General features: G+C 39.0%; 1 protein-coding gene across 7 annotated transcripts in view; it reads right to left on the reverse strand.

Annotated features, from left to right (window-relative positions):
* Positions 1–587: 587 nt before the first annotated feature.
* The window catches only part of LOC122719176 (protein expanded-like), an 84,438-nt gene continuing 62,427 nt past the window's right edge, over positions 588–22,598 (reverse strand). For 6 of the 7 annotated variants that reach the window (XM_043944778.1, XM_043944782.1, XM_043944781.1 and 3 more), the window contains 8 exons: positions 15,427–15,506; positions 8,324–8,403; positions 6,042–6,282; positions 4,772–5,339; positions 4,257–4,562; positions 3,746–4,024; positions 1,433–3,279; positions 588–1,222 (listed from right to left, as the gene is read on the reverse strand). In XM_043944778.1, the coding sequence (XP_043800713.1) occupies positions 746–1,222; positions 1,433–3,279; positions 3,746–4,024; positions 4,257–4,562; positions 4,772–5,339; positions 6,042–6,282; positions 8,324–8,403; positions 15,427–15,506 (3,878 nt within the window). In that variant the 3' untranslated portion in view covers positions 588–745. The remainder of the gene's footprint in view (positions 1,223–1,432; positions 3,280–3,745; positions 4,025–4,256; positions 4,563–4,771; positions 5,340–6,041; positions 6,283–8,323; positions 8,404–15,426; positions 15,507–22,598) is intronic. The other variant, XM_043944784.1, reaches the window with a different exon arrangement.

The following is a 22,598-nucleotide window of genomic DNA, read 5'->3' on the forward strand; positions in this document are numbered from 1 at the left end:
AAAAAAAATAAAGACAAGAATCTTTTGGATTGTAATAAATATTATTTTCGTAGACATCAAAAAAGGTACTATTTCAATAGTTACAATACTCATATTTGCTTTCATTCAAAGTATAAAAATATCTGTGTAATTACTTACACAAATTGTTGTCCTAATATCAAATAACTATACGCAAGTGCGTTTCTCACGCTTTGTCGTTATCAAGATTTACAAAACTTCGCATTTAATTTTTTCATTTCGCGCTAATCGCTTACTTGAGCAAAAATAAAAAAGTTAATAAACATTTTTATTATCGGTGTATTTCAACTATTCTACGTACGAAAGAAAAGCTTTGTTTGCAAAGAAGAAATACAATTTTCAGAAATATCAGAGAGATCATAAGAACGAAATTATTTAAGAAAAAAGATATTACGTAACAGTCACCTTCGACATTTCTGTTTTAAACTTTGTGAAGGTTTAATCTATCATCGAACTTCTTTTTCTTCCTTGAGTATTTGCGACGAGCAAAAGAATTGTAAACGATAAAATGGCACCCTGAGTTGAAGAAGCACGGTTTATTTAGAAACGCTATTTAAGTACTTAAGGTGTTAAGACCTTTTTTTCGCTGCTATCTGTTATTTTATGGATAGAGTATAACAGTTATGGAATCGTTTGAACAGCTTTGTGGAATGTACTTTGATCGAGGTATAAAATTTTCATAGCGTCGCAAAACTGATAAACTCTATTTCTTTTTCTTTATTGTCTATTACGAATGTGACGCCCTTGTCGGATCCTTTTTAACAGCCGACACACCTGTCGAATTCGTGATCTTATAAGCATTGCCCTTCACCTCGGCGGGGTGTTTGTGAGTACTCGTCGATGATTTCCTCGGGGGTTTAGTGATTTGCGTTGTAGAAAGACCACTAACTGGATATTTATTTCTACTAGATGTTCCGCCATTGCTGCTTCGCGTGCCGTTCTTTGAAGACGTCGAGGAAGTCGGCTCAGCAGGATGCTTGGGCATAACGAATGCTTTCGTTTGTTTTAATAGATATCGATCATTACATAATGCTGATATTAGTGGCAAATCTAAATTACGGCTTTTTTCGCGAAGTGTTCGAATATCCAACATTCCGTCTTCTTTCCCTTCTTCACGTTCCTCCAAAGTATTTGTTTTTAACGTCTTCTTCGGTGAAGAAGATGACGAAGAAGCGGACGGAAGTGGTTGATTCTTTTCAAGATTCTGAAAACAAATAAAGTAAAAAATAAAATACTTGGTATAAATACTTGATTAAGGAATTTGTATGTATATTATAAATTTTTATACATATAACAACATATTTTTAATAATTAATATTGAAAATTTATGTTACATATGGCGTTATGCAGATATAATATATAGCAACATCCTTTTATATAATTTTTATATATTATTATATGATGTTTAGTTTACCTGAATTTCGTAAGGTGGTGGCGGTGGAGGTGGCGGAAGTCTGCGATGTTTCAATTGCGGCAGAGATTGCAGTTTTGTATTAGTAGATGAATCGAAACACTTTAATATGTTCTCGTCGCTTCTTGTTCTGGAGAAAGCGTGGAGCGTATGAGTATGAGCTGCGGCTGATGGTTCACGTCTAAGACTTTGACTTCCTGCCGATGAACAAGTAGCTCCACTATATAACGAACTTGTACTAGCAGCATAGTGGCTACTCAGATTACTATGCGGTAAGTAATTATTAGAGCTCGTGTCGCTGCTACTGAGATTTTGATTTGAAGCGTATTTTGTGGGTGATGAAAACGAGGAACCAGGAAGGTATGGTGTGCTACGATACATTACCAATGATTTATTATTAAACGAAGGATAAGGAGGAGGAGGATAAGCAGCCATGGCTGCCAAAAGTGATCCTTGCTTTGCGTCAATGTACTCTTGTTTCGACACTGCGGGATCTTTTAAAGGAAACATTACGTAATCAACGTCTGAATATAGTTGTTGTTTATATTGTTCGATCTGCGATCTCGCAACTTGACTCGTGTAAACCGTAGCTAAGCTGGGTGGTGGAGGCGGGGGCTGTCTAGGATGTATCATGGGTGGTGGAGGAGGTGGCGGAGGTGGTGGTGGCGTTAAATAAGGTAACAAAACTGGACCACCTCGTGAAGCATGAACATCCAAATAATTGTTTGGTCCAACAACAAGAGCTGCGACGGGAGCATGAACCGGCGTAGGTTTCATTTTGTCACCAGGATAAGTGGGTGGTTGAATTCTAGGTGGTGGTTTCGGAGCGATTGACGCAATGTCGTTTGTTTGAATGGTGTTGGTAGTCTTTGAAGCTGTCAAAGTGGCATTCATTTTGGTATTTGTTAGACCCGTTTGTATTTTCGTCGATGTTACCCTTGACACGATTTCTTCACTTGGATACAATTTGGAAATTGCTTCTTGTCGAGTAACCTCCGGAACTTCAGGATAAGGTGGTGGAGGTGGAGGTTCTCTAGGTGTCACCGCATCGTTTCTTGGAGGTGTAGGCGGTGGTATTTGAATTCTTTCTCTTGGTGAAGTATATGGTGGCGGTGGTGGTGGATCAGTTCTTCGTGGTGGCAAAGGTATAAATTCACCGCGAGTAGCATTATATGGTGGTGGAGGTGGAGGTTCTCTTTCAATATCGGGTATGTTCGACCGTGGTGAATTTATTGTTGCATAATCCATGTTCACTGGGTAAGGAGGAGGTGGAGGAAGTTGTCTGTCGCTATCGGTCCTAGGTGGTGGAGGTGGTGGAGGCATAGTAACGTAATCGCAATCAGAGTCCATAGAATTGCTAATAGTTTTTCGAGGGGGATAACGTCCAACAATCAAGTCAGAAAGTTCATCGGCTGATAACAGAGGTCCAACACTAGAAGGATCACTGCCGTCACCTCTGAAGCTTCCTGCACTAAGTATACTATTGCTACGTGATCTAGAATCTTCGAGTTGTTGATCCAAAGGGACTGCCGAGATTGTAGACATCATGTTATTGACATCTTCATCACCTTTACAGACGCTGTAAATAGGTTCTTGATCTTCTGTACTCACATCTTCCGTATAAACGTCGCTAGTTTCAGATCTAAGACCACTGTGTATGGTATAAAAACCGGATGTTACGGAAGCTTCATCGGTTGTAGACTGTACGGAACTTAAGGCACACACGTCACTCGCTGTGGAAGATCCATTGACATCACCAGTAGGTGAATATAGATCTCCCATTCTTTCATCTTGCATTTCACTACTCCTGAGTGTATAGACTCCACTAGTTTCACTCGCAATATCAGTGCCTAAAAAAGAATTTCATATAAGTAATATTAATTAAAAGTGATTTCATAATAAACAAATATATTTTAATATATATATTTAAATTTAATAATAATTCAATGATTGACTATTCCATATTTTTCTTTTTGTATATTTTATAATAAAAGTAAGAATCAGATTTTAAGGTAATCTTGCTAAATTTTTTCTTAATTAATAAATAAGTTATAAAACAGAATTATTAAATCAAAAATCAAAGATTATTTATATTTCTAAACAATATATAAAAAATTAGTAAAATATTACAATTATAAATATAAAATATTATTATTCCACAAATAATTACCTTCATTTTATATTTTTACTATATAAATATATCATTGTTTTTTTTATTTCTTTTTTAATCCTTTTAATTTAGATTTCATTATATCTTTCCATCTTAAATTGTATATTATTTTTTTTTCAGCAAAAGCAGAAAACTCATTAACTTACCTGCGTATTTACCACCTTTCTTGCACCTGTCGTAAATGGCGCCAGGAAAGCTAGCAGTTTCTGACGAAACTGCTGAATTCTGTGCCGTATGCGAATAACCAAGCTCCAAACTGGAAGTCGCGGATGTGCGCCGCATTCGTGGCGGTCCACCAGCAGGTGTATTCACAACCACGACCGTACTGCAGCTGCTGCTACATTGTGACCCTTCAGCCGCCGTAGCTGCACTCGATGCTAATCGTAACGCAACTGTTGTAGGAGTGCTGTCCGTACCATCAACTTCTAAAAATTACACGATTATTTATAAGATTACATGACTAAAATGGTTTTGTACTATTTTTATTTATTTTATATTAACGGTAAATAAAATAGAATTTTATTATCGATCTTTTAGTTTCCAAAATTTGGTTAAAAAATTGGTTATCATTATCTAATCTTAATTAATAATTACACGACAAAAAACACGACAAATACTAAAATAATGCTATTATTTTCAGAATAGAAACAAGTTTACCATCCACAGTGGAGACTGGGGATGACGGCATGGAACGATCCTCGACGTCTGCATTCGATCCATTTACACCGCATTGAACACCGGAGTGTGAAGTATTTTCAGTAAGACGTGGCAGACATTCAGTCGAAGCGGGCGCCGTATCCGGCTCGTCCTCGCTATGAACTCGATCGCTAACAATTCCAGAAGTTGTGTTAGACGATGTGCTCGAGATAACAGAAATTCGTTGGTCACCGCGCGCCCCTCGTGCTGTTAAACTCAGCTTACATCGCGCAGGATACATATAGCAGTCGCGAAGTACTTTTCTCTCTGAAGATGAAAACAGAAAATTTATTTTCTGGAAAGAATATTAAACGGATTTCATTTTTGAAATTAAGTAACAAAGAAGAAGAGAGAATTTAAACATAAAGAGGATACAAAAAAGATGATACATGGTAAATATAAAAAGAAAATTCGTATTATAACTACAGATAAATTGTTAAAAATTCATTTTAATCAATAAATAAATTTCAACTAACCCTCCTCTTCTCGCCTCTTCGCTTCATTTACTCTAGGTGCTATGGCCATGGAGAACTGATGGGTGTCTCGACAGAGTCCCAGAAGCAATTTGCTTTTGTCATCGCACCCACTATAGAGGGTGAGCTTGTCCGGCTGATCGACTGCGCGTATCTCAAACTTCTTGCGCTGTGTATAAACGCAATAAAACAGAAGAATTTCGTCATAAATCAATTTGTATAGACTAACAACAAAAATTGGAAGAGCAATATCAGCTTGAGTTGTAATATTTAAAGAAAGGATGACAAAACTAACGTCGAAGCAAAGTTTGCCGATATTGTTCCAGGCAAAGACACGCGGTGTCTCCTCCTCGGCGTAGACTCGCACCCCACGAGCGCAAATCGCGAGGAGTATACGTCCAGGACCTGCCTCGTTCTTGCTTCTTCGTAACCGATAGAGGTGAGCGTTGAGCGGCGCCTCCAGCAGCACCGCCTCCCGAATGTATTGCAACTCTGCCTCCTCCCTCGAGAGGCCCCGATTGTCCCTGTGCTGTGCCGCGAGCACGGCGAGCACATTCGACTCGAGGCACATCTGGTAAACGTAATTATTGATTGCGTTAAATAGCGAATTCAACAGATACGATTTATGATCAAATTGCGTTCCTCGGCCACCTACGATCATGCACGTAGACGTGTATTTAGGAATTGAAGTGTTCGATTTGTAATATTTTATTTTATCTTAATACCAACGTCGAGAATAGATCTGCATTCCAGCGAGTAAATTTTAAAAAAAATACGTTTTCTACGAGAAATTGAAAATTTATGTTTAAATAAAATTGAAATGAAATGAGATTTAATGTTCGATATTGCGTATACAGTAATTTAATTAATTATTAAATAATATATAACATGTTGTATAAATTGTCAAAAATTATTATCTTCTAAATTATAGGAAGATACGATTATTTTTTAATTAGATATTATACAAGAATTAATCAGTTATGAAAAAAATATAAATTATACTCCTTAATTAAAATTTAGAATTTACTCATTTTCCAAATATATAAAATACTTTAAGTTTTAAAATTAAAAAGTTCACCTTCAAGTTTATTCATTTTGCAGAGATTTAAAAATAGATTAATTTACTCATCCCAAGAGGAATAACACGAAAATGATAAAACTTGAATTTTCTCAGATATGTATTTCAAAATATTAGATAGAAAATTTTAATTAAGTAGTTACACAGATGTTCAATTTAATATTGTTCAATACTAAAATCTGATTAAAAACTCACGTGAGGCGGAAGGTAATCCGTAGGTTTGCAATATCCCACAGGTCCTGCGTGGGGTCTGTGTCGTTCCTCGGAATAGTCGCCAAGATCGGCTTGTAGGGCGAGACCCGCGAGTGTGAGCAGGGGCGTAACGATAGAAGGTTCATGCAAGGGATGGTGAGGATGGAGGCTCTCCACCCCACCGCCATGCCTGACGACATTGTCGCGCAGTTGCAGGTAATAGTGGTGACGCGTCGTTTCATCGCTAAAATGGTAATCAAATGGTTAATTTCGTTTTCGTTTTACGTGATTAAGTTAGGTTATATCGAGCAAGTTTTTGCACGAGGACCCATACATTGAGAACAAGTTTCTGCCTGTTAATTTGTACGCTCGAAGATGTTCTAGTTATACGATGCGTAAACATGGGGTAAAAAGTTGTATAAAGTCTTGCATATAAAGTGACTATTATAACGAGTCTAAGCTTTTTAAGAAAATTTTAATAAAAGAAAGATAATAAAAAATTTATATCGAAGAATATGAAACAGGAGAAAAAGACTTACATTTTCGAATAACTTAGTTGCACTCGAATCGATGTTTAACTTGATATTTATAATTTTAACAAATTGATGAGATAAACTCGTAGAAAAAGTAACTTTGCACAATTTATTTTCACACAATGCTTTCGTCTCGATTTTACAAGAAACCGAAGCGATAATTCATAAATAATCTAAATAATATTAAGAAATGTTCGAAATATCGTGAACGAAAATGGTCAACAAACTATAATTAACATGTACAGTCTTTCTTTAACACAAGAGGTGTAACCAATATTTCTATAAATGTAAAAAAAAAATAAAGTAATAATTATCCTTTTTCGATAAATTTGTTTCTGAAGAAGTTAAAGATGGATCAAATAGATGGAAGATAACGTAGGTGACAAGATTAAAAATGAATGAAAATTGTATAGAGGAATTAACGAAAGATCGATTCGAGTCCTGGTCCTTTCACGAATTAAACCCTCGTCGACGTGGACGTGCGGTGAATACGGCGTGGTTGGATGTAAATCACGGGTTTCAGGTGGAAATCAGAAAGCAACTACGGATCAGTATAATTACCGGGACGAGTGCTTTCATTTAATGCATACGGTCTATCTATCACGCGCCACGTAATAATTTATAATTACAAGAGTAGGTAGCACTTAGCTACCGGACAGGAGTCGAGATTTCGTTTCGTGAGACCTCTCCAGCGAGCCACCCCTTTCTATTTTCTTTTTTATTCTTTATTTACCACCTGTCTATCCCTTTCTCTGGAGAGAGCGTTTCTTTTGTATACAGGATGTTTTAGAACAAAGATTTAAGATATAAGATATTTTTTAATTAATGAATATACGATTAGATTGTTACGAGAATAATATTAATTTTTAAGAAAATTTTAATATAAAATATTTTGTTAGAAAAATCCAATTCCAATTTTATAATGCAATTTCTTTATAAGTATCATGTAACAAATAGTTTATATTAAAATTAAACAACATGTACGTTATATCTATATCAAAATAGATTTCTTGCTTATTTTCTTCCAAGATAGCCATTTCCTATTCTCTGTTGCCTTCTGCAAAATCTTAATCTTTATTTTTTTTAATGAACATCCTGTGTACACGTCATATGTGTATATATTCAATCAGTTCAACGTTGTCAAATTCTTCCCTTCTTTCTCCAACTTTTTCTTTCTTCCCCCTTCCTCTTGCCTTGTTTTTCAACTTAAATCTTCTTCAATCAACTTCAATCAAATATTCTTCGCTCCATCGCCTCTTTATCGATCCTCGCAACAAAGCGAGAAACCCTTATAATCGCGATACCTCGTGGCTAGGGAAAAAGGGAGCAAAAGATATAGAAGGTCGGTAGTAGGCTACGCAGGTTTGGCAGTTTGGCCACGTACGGTGGCACCGGGGTAGTATTTGAAGCGGAACGCTAATTACTCCGATTAATTCTGCAATCCATTTGGGGGCCTGTCCGATGGCCGGAGCGTCCTCGGCTAATTTAGCTTCCTACGACTGGCCAGCCTCTTTCGAGTGAATAATTTGTCAGCCGGTGTAGCCTCGAACCGACTACCGGGAGTTTTTATTCGCCCTTACCGGATCCTCTCTCGATCCTAGACTCTCTCTCTCGATGTTAAAACGAGTTAGAGTTAGGTATTGAGCAATGGGCAATGGGTATAAAGATAAAGTTAGTATCGATAGTGAACGAATCGTGAAATTATGTAATCAGGCAGAAATGTGACTACTGCCTATTAAGAAATCTTGTTACCTTAGGAGCAACGGTGTGTCGACGTAGTAGCGGACGCGAAAGTAGAGGACGAAAGCTGGCCTTCCGCTGCTGTCCAAGCCCTGAAAGTTGTGCAATAAAGATATTATCAATATAGATATTAATTAAATGTTTATCCTTGTAAACGTTATCCTTTACGACTCGGAAAATTTTATTTATTTATTGTTATTAGATTATGGGGTCATATCAAAGAATTGATTGATTAATTAACTTAATTCTTGATACGAGATATCGAATATTGAAAATATAAATATCGATTAACGTTATCTGATAATCAATAAAAGGAGATTACGAGTAGGGTAGAATATGAAACGGTGTAAAAAGATAAAATGATTGAATGAAATTAAGGCAAATAAAATATATATATATATATATATATATATATGCTGATAATTGTATTCAAAAATATTTTAATATACGCTGTCGCCTATAAATATACGACCAACTTTATTGGAATTCGATCAAACTGGTATACAAACTGATACTTTTTTTTTCTGCTATGTCGACATTATTCTACTCCATTAATTAACTATGCAAATGAATTTTTAATCGGTTGATTAATATAAAAGACACATTTCAGAATTTTATTTTTTTGCATACAGATTTTATTGGAATATTTTAAAACTTTTTAATCCGATGTTATAAATTTATAAAACATAAAATAATATCTTAAAGAAATACTTGGCACGCTTCGTAAATAATGATTAATAAAAATTACTTTTTTAACAAGACGATCGCATACGTGTCAAAAAATCAAATTAAAAATTTATTCCAATTAAATTATTTATTAGCTTTATATTTACAAGGTAAATACGATCTATAAATATCGAGCGCAATAAATTTTTAACACAGAATCTTAAATTTCAATTTGCATATTCATTGGAATATTATCAGTGATAGAAAAATTTTTAATTATCAAATCTAGATCACTTAACGATAACATCATCCTTATATCGAATATGCAAAGTATCCAATAATCTATAAACACAAATGGTATTTTGATTCTTATATCGGTATAATTTACCGATCGCATATCCTAGAAAAGATTCTGACATCAATACGTTAAATCAAGAACAGAATACATCCTATTAGTCATAATCCAAGTCCTACACCTTCTAGGCCGTCACAGGTAAGCAAGACAATGACCTGTTTTGTTAATTGAATTGTTTCCGCGCGAACTAGAATAAGTAACGTGACACGGCGCGTCCATCAACTAAATCAAACAAAAGAAACCGCTCGTATTATCCGCTCGTTGAATCGATAACACTCGATATCGTTGGGTACGTTTTGTTCACGACGTAATTTAACGTTAATTGTGTTCATTCAGATTATGAATCGTGGTGTAAATCATCACTGCAACGCTTCTCGGATTTTACTCGTTTCCAACTAACGTTGCCTGTTACAAGATCACAGGTGTATAGAAATTCGAAGATATCGAGAATCCGATCACTGCTACCAAGTGATGCTTCAGAATCTCTTAAGGTAATTCCCAAGTATATTCGAAATGTCCCTAGAATGTCCCTAGGGAGTGAAAAATTATTTTCCTTCGAATTTGAAAATTTCGAATCGAAGCGAAAAATTTCGAGGTTTTAAAAAAGAAATGTTTTGATCGGAGATGTGATCATTATTCGGACATGGAGCGAATCTTGTAGACTAGTAATAGGAATCGAGCTTAACTTTGGCGGCGAAAGAAAAACCGGCATACCACGTGGGCGGAAACCATTAAAAGCGTGAATGTGCCCACGCGTGCCTTCAGCGGGCCCACGCGTTTTCAAGCAAGGTAGCTACCTATATTCCGTTCCACCAAAAATCAGGTAATAAATTTAAACAAAGATCCGTCTGACTTTCATCAAATCTCGAAAACTTTTGAACGAATTCGATTCGGTTGAATCCAAGATAATTAATCTTAAAGCAAATTACGTAACGTGTAACATTATTTTTGGAAGAAATTCTAAAAATTGAACGGGAAACAGGGAAGAAAATCAAATAATCCTGACATTAATATCGAAAAGAAATAATAAAGGGGTATAAAAAAATAAATAGAAATAAAGATATATGAATAGCGTATCATTCGTATCCTTTCAATGTCCAATAAATACAAAATGATCTACTTCCGAGAATCGTTTCGATGATGAAAATCGCATGATGAGATCTCCCCCTCCCCCGGGTATTCCGATCGTAAAAAGAAAAAAAAAAGAAAAAAAAAAAAACGAGAAATAACCATAAAACCGCGCCACGGTAGCCTCCCATTTCTCTATAATACACGGGTAAACCACAGTTCATTATACCGGGAACGAACCATCGATCCGATCCTAATTTCCCTTCGCCCACACCTATTCGATCCATCATGTAACGGTAGATGCCGTCGTCGTCCATTGAAATTCAACAATCGGAAGGATTTCGTGGGTTTCACCGATAGAAATTAGGAGGCCCGCACACCATTACGCATCCCTCTACTACTTCTTCAAAAGTAGCGTTGCCTGGATGACCGATACATCATCCGACGGAGGCCGAAATAGGGAGTAAAGGGGGTTGGGGGGGAGAGTAAAAAGAGAGAGAGAGAGAGAGAGAGAGAGAGAGAGAGNAGAGGAGATGAGAAAAAGAAGAAGAGGATGACAGAGGACGAAGATGAGAGGAAGGACGAAAGGGAAGGGAAGCGGGGGGGAGACAGGTACCAATAACGAAACCCGCTCCAAATTCGGTAGCCGAAAATTAAACCGAGAAGGGTTTCTCAGTTATGTCTAGACCTAGACCCTCCGGTCAAATCGTAGCAAATTATACCGTCGGCTCCATCCGCATATTTTACGAACCATAAATATTAATCCAGCTCACTCAGGTGTATGCCTCTCCATCTTTCCACTTCTGTTCCACGTTCACTCTTTTGCCTCTCCTTCGTCCTTCTCTCCCTCCCCCCTCTCTCGTAATCCCTCTTCAACGCCACACAGACGTTCTTCGCCGGATGGCCCGCGGGTACAGTCGCCGCTAAAATCGAGAGTTCGGGACAAACATACGGCACGATTTGCATACGATATGGCGTAGAGAGAGAGAGAGAGAGAGAGAGGTTACCATAGATGTGTATCGTCCACATGGAGACGTGATAAACATTGAAACTCGTACGTGGCAGGTGTTATTATTATTGGAACGAGAGTAGTAAAATTGTTAGAATTTGTTCTTCCTGAAATTCTCTTCCCCTTTCCTCTTTTATTATACATCTTGCGGGGAAATAAAACTCGGCTCGTTTTCAAAGTTTCCCATTTTTTATATGTTTTTCTCAGTTGAAATGCGATCAATGCCATCTTAAAAACTGGCTGACTTTGTAACGTTTCTTGCGTAATTCGTTATTCGTTTTGAGAGACAGATAATAAACGTAACATTCCACGTCACGGGATTGAACGGTTGCAATGGATTGGCGTTCAAAATGGATGCGGATACGCTCATAGATAACGCAACTTTGCAATTTTGCGCTAACAGACAGCATGAAATTGATTATACAGTCGCATTTAACATGGTCCAGTAGTTACTCGGGACTTATTGTTGATGTTGACTACTGCCGTTACTTGGCGCCTAGCCACTTATTACCACTTTGTGTGCTGCCATCGGAGAGAAAGATAATCGCCCACTTGTAAGTACTTAAGTATGTATTTCTATGCATCACACACACATGCATAATCGATAAATCTTTCGTCCATTAATAATCAATCATCGTCAATCATCCATTTCAAGAAATATCTCAATTTCCTTCCTTTTTTTTTTTTTTTTTTTTCTTCGTGAAATATCTTAGAAGAAGACGGATTATTTTAAGTAGATTTAAATATATTGAATGGAGAAGTGGTAGAAATAGAAATATCTGTGCCTCATCAACCACGTTACTTTTCAACTAATCGTCATATTAAAACATATCCTGATCGCGTGGAGACAACTGACTCGTGAAAGCACCAATGAATGTCGCCGGCCATCGACGATGAAAATCGAAAGTGTGACACGGTCAGCTACATACACATCACATTCCAACAGCGTCGCACGACCCAAAAATGAGCATCGTTTGATTCAATTCCATTGTGAATATTGATTTCGTAAAATATTAACGTAAATCGCATTATTTATTTGTAAAATCTTGTTTCGCAAGATCCGACAAATGCATGAAAATATAGAATTACGATTTATAAATCTATTTTTATATGAATACACAACTCGAACAAGTTAATAGTTTTAAATAAATTTCGTATTTTTATTCATTATTCGCGTTATTAAAAAAATAATTTACTTTTAAATTTTAACAACTGAATTATTTTATTCAATAATATCGATTTTAAAAAATACAATAGAATTCAATTTTCATCGAAATATAAAACATCGAACAATTATTCCAAAGAGCTATCTATCTATCAAAGAAGAAATTTATTAAATTAACGTAATCATCGTAACAATTGTAACATTTTTCTCGATCAACTCAATTCCCTTAAAGAGAGCCCTGTCACCTGTAAGAAAGAGGAAGAAATACGTACACGTGTATAAAGTTGGAAGGCGCAGAGAGCGGCGATAGAGGAGGGGCCCAGTTTTAATAGCCGAGGACCTCTCTCGCACGGCTGCAGAAAAATCCTTACAGCCGATATTCCTTCGAGATAAGCACGTAGTCCGGTAGCCCGGTTTTACCGGGCCAGTATTTATTGGTTATTGGTGTGGACCGTCATTAGCGAAACGGGGGTCCCACCGCTCCGAGCAGATACGAAGATATCGCACGAGGCGGCACGCTCTGTCTCTTTCCCTCTCACGAAAGGGCCCCCTGCCCACCTCTCTCGAAAGAACCCTTCGATCCGTAATTTCCACCGGCCAACTCCCCGCTGTTCACCGATCGAACGCGTTGCACGCTGTTGACAAATTCCTGCGGTTCTGAAAGGAACACGACTTCCCACTACGGAATCGTTCAAATTCGTACGGAGGGAAAAGAATGAAGCGAATTGTCAGTCAGTCATCTCGGCCATGTATAAACGGAGTTTGTTGAATTGAGGTTACGTAGGTTCACGAGGAATGATGATTTGTGAAATATTGTTTAAAAGTTTTTGATATTTACAATTGTGAATTTTTTTCTCTTTCTTATAATTCACTTGATAACAAGAAAGAAAAGTTTGTTTAATTTTAATTAATTTAAGAAAATTTTATTTTATTTTTTTTTTTTTTTCTTCAAACAGTAGAGTCACTCTATGATAATCATCACAGGATTATTAAATAAGATTCATCATTCGTATGTACATCCATCTACATCGTCTAACCCAGATTCTTCGTCTTGTAACTTGTAACTTAATGAACGAGCCTGGATCGATATTTTTGCATACCAATTTTTGTATTTGTTTTGGCCTCCAGAAATCCTTCTACACCACGAATGTATTAACACTCTGTATAGAGAGGGGAGGAGATCGGTGGTTGGCGAGGAGGAAAAAAGCAAAGCAGCCACACCGTAGCACCGGCGACGACGAGTTGCCGGTGTATATTGCGAAGCTACCCGTCTTGAGGAGGACTGCCGTTGTACGCTCGTTTAGCGCTATCCTCAGGGCAAAACCACCAGGGCCGCCATCGTGCACCCGCGGATGGAAATGCTAATTTGACCGAAGAGAGGCCCCTATACGCGCCCTTCCCCTTTCGCCGCGAGCGTGCTCGCTTCTTTTGCTCTTAAATTCTCTTTTTCTTCGATTCCTTATGGCGAGACGTACCGTTCGAAGCTCTCGACCCAGTCATACAGCGTATATACGTGTGTATCCGCACACAGCTGGTTGCGTAATATAAATTCAGAAATTATTATGATATTCCAAGGTTTCGTCTTGTGGGGAAGGGATTATTACTCTCCTTTTGGTGAAACCGATATTTGGACACCGATGTATATATATATATATATTTTTTTTTTTATGCGTATTTTCTCTCTCTCTTTCTCTCTTTTTTTTTTCTTGCAGAGAACAATCGTACGAATTGCTGAAAATTATTTAAGGGGCCTGTATAAACACCGCGGGCCTCCCGCTTGGGGATTCGTTATTTCGTAAATATCACGGTATGTAAAATGGAAATTAAATGTTCTTGTTTGTTACTCGGTAATTTAAGAAATATTTTCTTTTCGTATATGTATATATATATATATATATATATATATGTTCTGGTCTGTTTGATGAAACTTTATGGCGGTATTTTATTCGGTTAATGACTACGAGCTTCGATTATTTTTTTTCACCAACTACGACGAGATATACGAATATATGTATTAATAAGAATCAAATAAGTTAAACTCTTTAAGAGGTTGATATCAGGATTTCATAAATTATTGTCTCAAATTTCGATACAATTCATATAAGCATTTATTTACGTCACGATATTTAATTGATTTAACTATTGATGAGAGAGTAAAAAAAAAGAAAAGAAAAAGAATTGTTTATGTTAATGCAATTCACGTTATCTAACGCGTCGACCATGTCCCCTATCTTTAAAATTGTATTTGACTGCCCCGTTTCGGCTCCTAATAAAAAATGATGAGTACGATAAGAAACTCGTTTAGAGACTACGAGCTTACATTATTTTGATACGGGTGAAAAACATTAACGATGACTATAAAAACGTTATCAAACATTACAATGAAAGGAATATTACTCGTGCAGATGACACTAGGATTAATAAAAAGGATTAAATAACGATGATTTTTATTGAAAGATATGGGGGTAATTCCGTAGAATGAGGAATTAAACGGAACAACATTCTACTACGATAAGCTTCTTTTCCTTTCGTGAAACCTCTGGTCTGGTTTTTGAAACGCTGGCGCATAATTCCTCCGTAAGAACGTATCACATTTAGTCGACGATACGCCCAATACACATCTGAATCATCTAAACCTTTGAATTCCTTAAGTATGCATTATACAAGAGGCCTCGGCCAAGTGATAATCGAATTTTTCTGTAATTCCTCCCGTATTGCATTTCGTCAGAAAAATACAACAACAGCGAATTTGAAACAAATATTTAGGGAGGGGAAATACACGATTTTCACGATCTACCAGAAATTGTTTAAAAGTTAAACGACGAATATATTTTAAGAAATCCGCTACTTACGTATGTATGAGAGCTTCGCCAGTTTTTCGGCGCGTATTTGCTTAATTTATTCTCGGGATCGACGAACAGGTACTCGCCGTCTGAAACACAGAAATAACAATTATTAATAATCGTGATAATTAAATCAAGTATTTTATTTTTCATGCGATTTTTCTGATTCCTCTTATTTATATCATTTCGTGCTCGACCAGATGAAAAGTTATACCGTATCAATATCAATTATCAATTATCAAAAGATATAAATATCTCTTATCATTTCTTTCCAAATACTTTCCACTTATTTCCAATTCCAAGATTAATAGCAAAGCATCTATCTATCAGTTAACACATTATTATTAATTAATTTCCTCGTCTACATATATAACATACATATAAATACGTAATCCAGGATGCCAATAAAAAAAAAAAAAAGACAAATCCTCGAAATAAAATCCCCTTAAAATTTTCTCCCTGGGATGGAGATGCAGTTTCTCGAAATGGCAATGGCCGGTGGCATGGCTGGCCGGGTGACAAATTAATTTTATCGGTAGCGACGGTGTTCCTTTATTATAATCGCGGAGCGTATACAAGGTTGGTCCGGCGGGGTGGGATGGGCCGCGACATTCTGGGACCTGGGATCGGGCCGAATGGGCCCGTACAAGGGCCGCACATACGCGTCCACGGTGCCCCGATATGGTCGTTGCGTGGAGCCCGGGGACTCATTCTCCTCGCTCGACTTTTTGCACGGCTGATGGTCCGAAATGCCGATACCCCTAAACGAGCGAAACAATGAAAGAGATTGTCGGCGGAGAGGAGATGTTCGTGAATGAGAGGGCCCCCAAACCTGTCCTGCCCACATGGGGCCAGACACTCGGCTCCCAGACCCTCATGGCGCGACAACGCGACGCGCTTTCCGAACTGGAACTCGATCTGGAACCTGCAACTGGGGCCCCACGATCGTGCGCTAGTAGGCGCTATCCCGCATTGCGCCGAACCCTTGCTTTACCACTCACTCTTGAAACGTCGTCGAGAGATAAAGGGAGAGAACGTTGACAGAGTTGAGGGATCACAAGGGGAAAGAGTAATGTTTCTCCTATATTTCGTAATCATAGACAGGATATATCGTGCGATTCGATAGAAGATTTCTGTAAAAATAATTTTTTCCCATCGTTCGAAATCTTCGTAATAACTCTGGATATTAAAGATCTTACCTTATAGATATATTTACGTACGCATATTATGGCGCGCGTGGGATGGAATGTGCTAACGTGAAGGTTAACCTCGTTGAGTCGACACGCTACGCTATGTTGAATTAATCGCGCGCGATTTAACGCGCGAAACCTAACCTAGATTCGAAGAAACTACCCGACGATCTAAAATCGTCGTTTCATCCGAACGATTCTCGAACTGCGACTGATTTTCATCGAACAGGGATTTGATTTGCGTTTCACGGTGAAATCGTCGCGAGAGAAATTTTCACGGAACGCGTTTCACCCCGCCGCGATCTATAAAAGGATGCCGTGAGGGAGATGTCAGTGACCGAAAGTGTTCATCCCGTTTAGACGATCCTAACTACCATTATCGGCGGAGCCGCAATAAAATATGTTATCGTGATGCTGGTTCATCGGTAAAACCATAAACCGTACGAGGGAGCGTGTATATATATATATATATATATAGCCGCGTTTCGTACGTATATATACAGTGTGGAATCATTATAGGTTACGTTTCAAACATCTGCTCCTCAATAAAACTCCACGTCGTGAAGCCGGTCCGGGTAGTGTCGTTCGTGTTCGAACAGCCGCGCCTCGATTCTTCCCTTGGTTTTCTTTCTCTCTCTCTTTCTCCCCACCCTTCTCTTACCCCTTCCCCGTCTCTTTCTCTCCTTCCTCCTCTTTCTATATCCACCGTGCAACGAGCGTTCCTTCGCTCTCCTCTTTATCCGCCTCTCTCTCTCTCTCTCTCTTTTCTTCTTCCTCTCTTTTGGTTTCCCTACATCGGAGCGAGTAGAAAGTCGAGGATTCTCGGACACCCTGTATTTAGCATATTTCGATTTGCCCGAGATACACTCTGAGCCGTCCACCTCGTCGACGTCCGGTGCCACGTGTGGCATGCTGCCTTTCAGACACGAAGGAGCGGATCGAGCCACATTCCGCGGTGGAGCCGGCCAAGGATGAAAGAAGAAGGAGCCGGGGGGATGTAATGCACTCTCCGCGGTGAAGAGGCCCAACCCGGGCCCCGACGTCTCTCCCGCTTTCCTTTCTGTTGCCTTCCTTCGAACGGTAAAAGAAGAAGAAGAAGATGAAGAAGAAGAAGAAGAAGAAGAAGAAGAAGAAGAAGAAGAAGAAGAAGAAGAAGAAGAAGAAGAAGAAGAAGAAGAAGAAGAAGAAGAAGAGGAGGAGGAGGAGGAGAAGGAAGAAGAGGAGAGGGAGGAAGAAAGGGGAAAGACGAGGGAAGGAAAACAGCGAGGAGAATAAGGAGAATAGAGTACAAGGCGGAGAAGGGACGAGAAAGAAGAAGCGGAAAGGGGAGGGTGAAAGAGGAGGGAAGAAGGAAGAGAAGGAATCGAAGGACGAAGAAAAGGGGAAGGAGAGGAGGAAGGTTGGGGGTGGCGACCTAAGAAGGTCAGAACATCGTATTTCTTGCGGCCGACAGAGAGAGAGAGAGAAAGAGAGAGAGGGAGAGGGAGAGAGAGAGAGAGAGTCAGCAGCGTCATTAAAAAGAAAAGTTCGAGCGGGCATTGTAAGGCGGCCCGAAACCCATGAAAAATGTACCTCGAATTATCGTCGTTCCAGGCCTTTCGACAATACTGCGAATACCACTTTTATTACGAGGATGCCAACCTCTGCCAACAACAAAAGGCGTTTGCGTTCCTTCCTCCCTCCCCTCTCCTCCCCTCTCCACGATTTTTCTTTATTTTATAGCACAAGAATGCCGGCATTTACGTAATGCACTATTCCATAATACAGATGTGTTTTAAAAAAGGATTTTTCTTCTGTTCACATGATTGAAGATAACAAGCATACCTTTCTTAATCTTCGATTACATCATCCTTCTTTCTTCTCTAATCATTTTCTTTCCGGATTCAGAATCTTATACGTTTCCATTGACGCGTAATAAAAAAAATAAAAAAAAAAAAAAGAGAAAAAAATCTTCGACGCTTCCTTTCATTCCATCCTCCTTTGTTCCTAATACCATCATCTGCCGAGAAAGCAAATCCCTTCGTTCCCTTCGTTCCACCTTCGGTAACACACCCTTCTTTCCTTCTTCCCCCTTCTTTCGAACGAAGGCTACTAGTAGCATTCCCCGTTTTTGATGGCCGGAATCGGCACCGGAATCGTCCAACGAAGAGATAGATGGATGTATCGGGCGGTGTAGCCGAGGGGAGAGGGAGGTGAGGGGGCCGAGAGAGTCGTAAGTCAGCCCCGCAGTTCTTTCGTTGCGCGATCTCTCCCTCCGTAGCCGAGGGCACCTGTGTTACCCGAGGTATAACCCGACCATTACCGGGGAATGTTGCCCGAGGGCTAACCCTGGCCCTCGTGTAACCAACGATCGGGGCCCATGGGGCCCCCGCCGACCAACCTTATCCCACTAGAGATTCCCTCTAGTCACGAGGACGGAGCCCCGGAGATCTTACCATCCTCTTTCCATCCTCCTCCGTCTCTCTTCCATCCTCCTTTTTTTCCTCTCCATCTTCGAGAACCCATTCCTTCCATCTTTCTCCCCTTCCCCCTCCTCTTCCGCGCGCACATCTCCCTTTCCTCTTTTCCTCCTCTTCCTTCCTATTTTTCTCTACCCTCTCCTACTACTACTCTCCTTTCTCCATCTCTCCTTCCTCCCTCTTCCTTTTTGCCCGACCGCCACGCCCAGAACCAGCATAGGCAACGTTGTTACTTTTTTACGATCGGGATGCGAGGGAAAGAGGGTTACGAGGGAAGAAAGGGGGAATCTCACCACTCGTGATTATCTAAGGGTGCAGCGAGGAACGGGGGTGAAAGGAATCGCGAATTGTGAATACGTACTATCCGCGGACAAACCAATCGGAAAATGGGATTCCTTCGCGAACGAAATGTGTCAGAATTGTTACTCGTCGTTTTACGATTGATCCGAGTTTCGAAGCGAGTTTTTCTTATCGAGAGACTTTCCATCTGTGTTATACACAGATTATACACAAAATTATAAATAATATTAAATAATTATGTATTTCTTGTCGAATATTATACTAATTTTAATAAAGAACAAAAAAATCAAAAGTTATCGAACTATACAACCACTCGAAAATGTTTTCTAAAATTCATTTATTATCTATGATGATAAAAATAGATCACAACGGAATCGATCGATGAAAGAGAACACGCGAGGTTTTCCAAGGGTGGAATTCTCTGGCACGAAGGGATAAAGGAGGAAAAAAAAAAGAAAAAAGAAAAAAATAAGAAAGCGATGGAAAAGAGCGGTTGTTCGGTCGTGGCAACGATTCGCGAGCGCGCGCATCACGACAAGAAAAAACGGCGAAGGAACGATCCCCATAAACCTGTCGGTTTCCCAGAAAGAAACAATGTTCCCTCTCTCTTTTCGTGGCGCAGCAATGCGCCGTAACCGTAATTACACCCGTAATCACCCCTGATTGCCGAGAGAGGACCCCGGCCTCCTCACTACCTTCGCACTCGCTATATTTTACACGAGCAACTCTCTTCCATAGACGTATATATAGGTATAGTAGCGCTTCTGCCAGCCTGTCCGGCGAAACCTTTTTTCACGGAATCTGGATCCAAGCAGATCGTTCGTTGATCTAGGAAAATGTTCGTCCAAGATCGTAGCAAATTGAGCAGGATGGTAAGAAATAAGTTTTTGGATAAAAACTTAAAAAAAAAATCGATTAGCACTTCGAATTCCAAAGTTACGTGGATAATTTTAATTGAAGATTTTTTGCAAAGGTATGCTCAAGAATGTACGAAATATATAAATGTATTATATGTAATATATATTTGGAATATTGTTGATCAGAATATTTATGTACCATAAATTTATTAATTTAAAATAAAATATAGATTATCGATTCCATTTTTCTGAATTAAAAATTTTACAAGGTTTGTTCTTACAAGGGGATAATTATTATAAAATTTATATAATTATAATTAAATCGTGCACTGTTAACGAGCAAACCTAACGATTTAATTAAGAAATATCATAAATGAAATATCGTAAATATCATAAATGTTTCGCGGAAGAAGCATACGCTTGAAATAATGCTGTTTGGCTTCGAAAAATGGCTTCGTAGAATTATTAAACAGATATTTTTCAACGTTGTACAAATCTCGCCCACTTCGTGTCATTTCTAAAAAAGATAAAAAAGAATGACACGGGCCGTTATGCGCGATCATCATTCAGATCAAAGATATTATTGTACGCCTTTCGCCATACATAATCGCATTGAAATTTTTTTTTTTTTCATACGTATCCTTCAGCCTTGAAGATCAAAACTGTACAAAGAGTTTTAAAGGAATGCACAGATGTGTAATCTATACAATATACGTTTGATGGATCGTTTCCCTTGCCCGATAAAGATTCATATATTGTACGTGGTTCTTTAGGGGGAATAATGTTCTCAAATCTGATAGACGAGCAGCCTTTTCTTTTTCTTTCTTCCTTTCTTTCTTTTTCCCCCTCCCTCTTCATTCTTTGTGACGATTGAACAACTTGAGTTTCGACAGTATAGACAGTCATACGAGTGGTATTCGACGTTAATCGTGGCATTCCATCGTCAAACGACGCGTCATCTTTCAAAAGGAATGCGCTACATAAATCCCAAGTTACACAGGTCCATAAAATATTCGATATAGGAACGAAGAATATATTATAGGCGTGATACTGAAAGAAATATCTATCCATACATTATATCCAATATAATTATCTCATTTTTACCAAAAACTTGCCGAAAATTTATCGAAATATATCTCATTTCACGTAGTTACGTTTCACAACAAGAATTTTTTACGTTATATTTCCTATTAATCTTAAAAGACATCTCGTAAAATTTAAGATACTTCGAACATCGATTCTCATGATATTCACGGAAGGGAAATAATTTCTCTGAGCAAAAATCAAAATCTATGGAACGAATAGAACATTGTTAAACAAATCGCGTGATATTCGAAAAAAATATCCTTTACGTTCGATGATCCGCGAAAATGTGAGGAAAAGAAAGACTTGGATGGCCAGATCCGTTCGATTCGAGGGTCTACTAGCATCGAGTAACACGGGGCTCTCGATACGCATCGAAATCGTATCCAGAGTTTTCTTAAGGTTATTACATCGTTCGTGGCCGGTAACGAAGCGGGCCTCGCGTTGCATTACGGAAGATAGATGGAGTTCCGTTGAACGCAGACCGAGGGGGATAAAATGTGGCTTCCACTAGCACCACCATCACTACCAACACCGGCCACACTGTACCAACCAACGCCACCACTCCTCCACCGGAGGCCACTATCTGGAGCTCATCGCATATTTCATCCCGATCAAATTATTCCGACGAACAAAACACGCCACGTACACGTCCGAGTGAGAACGACGACGGTGTGTGTGTGTGTGTGTGTGTGTGTGCCTTTCGGCAGCCAGCGAGAGAGAAGAAGGGAGACGGTGGAGAAAAGGAGTACACGGATGGAGGAGGGGAGGAGAAAAGAGGAAGAAAAAGAGCACGAGGACGGTCGATTGCCGCGAAGAAAGTAAGAGAGAGGGGAGGAGGGGGGAGGAAAAAAGAAAAAAGGAAAAAAAAAAAAAAAAATAAAGCAGAGCGAAAGAGCGAAGTTGAAGTGGACGAGAAAGTGAAAAGGGGGAGGGGAGGAGAAGATTTCGCGATTGATCGGTAACGGGAATGAATTCGTCGATCGAAAGGAGATAAAACGTGGAGTGGAAGGAGTTTAGCTAAAAGAAGATCGCCGGTTGGATAACGTTGGATATATCGAGAGGAACCCTCTTCTAAAATCGCGAGGCATCTTCCTGGATGGGTTCCACAATCTTCTTCGTCCCTTGCCTCCCGTACCACGCCATCTCCACCTCCCCCATCCTCCTCCTCCCCTCCTCGCCCTCGTTCGTTCGACATGCACGGGGCTTCATTAGGGATCGCGTAATATAAATCAAACGACGACGCGTTTTAATTTATAAAACGCCATTACACCTTATGAATGACCCATTCA

The sequence above is a fragment of the Apis laboriosa genome, unplaced genomic scaffold (assembly GCF_014066325.1).
Source record: "Apis laboriosa isolate Shangri-la unplaced genomic scaffold, ASM1406632v1 scaffold70_cov154, whole genome shotgun sequence".
NCBI lineage: Eukaryota > Metazoa > Arthropoda > Insecta > Hymenoptera > Apidae > Apis > Apis laboriosa.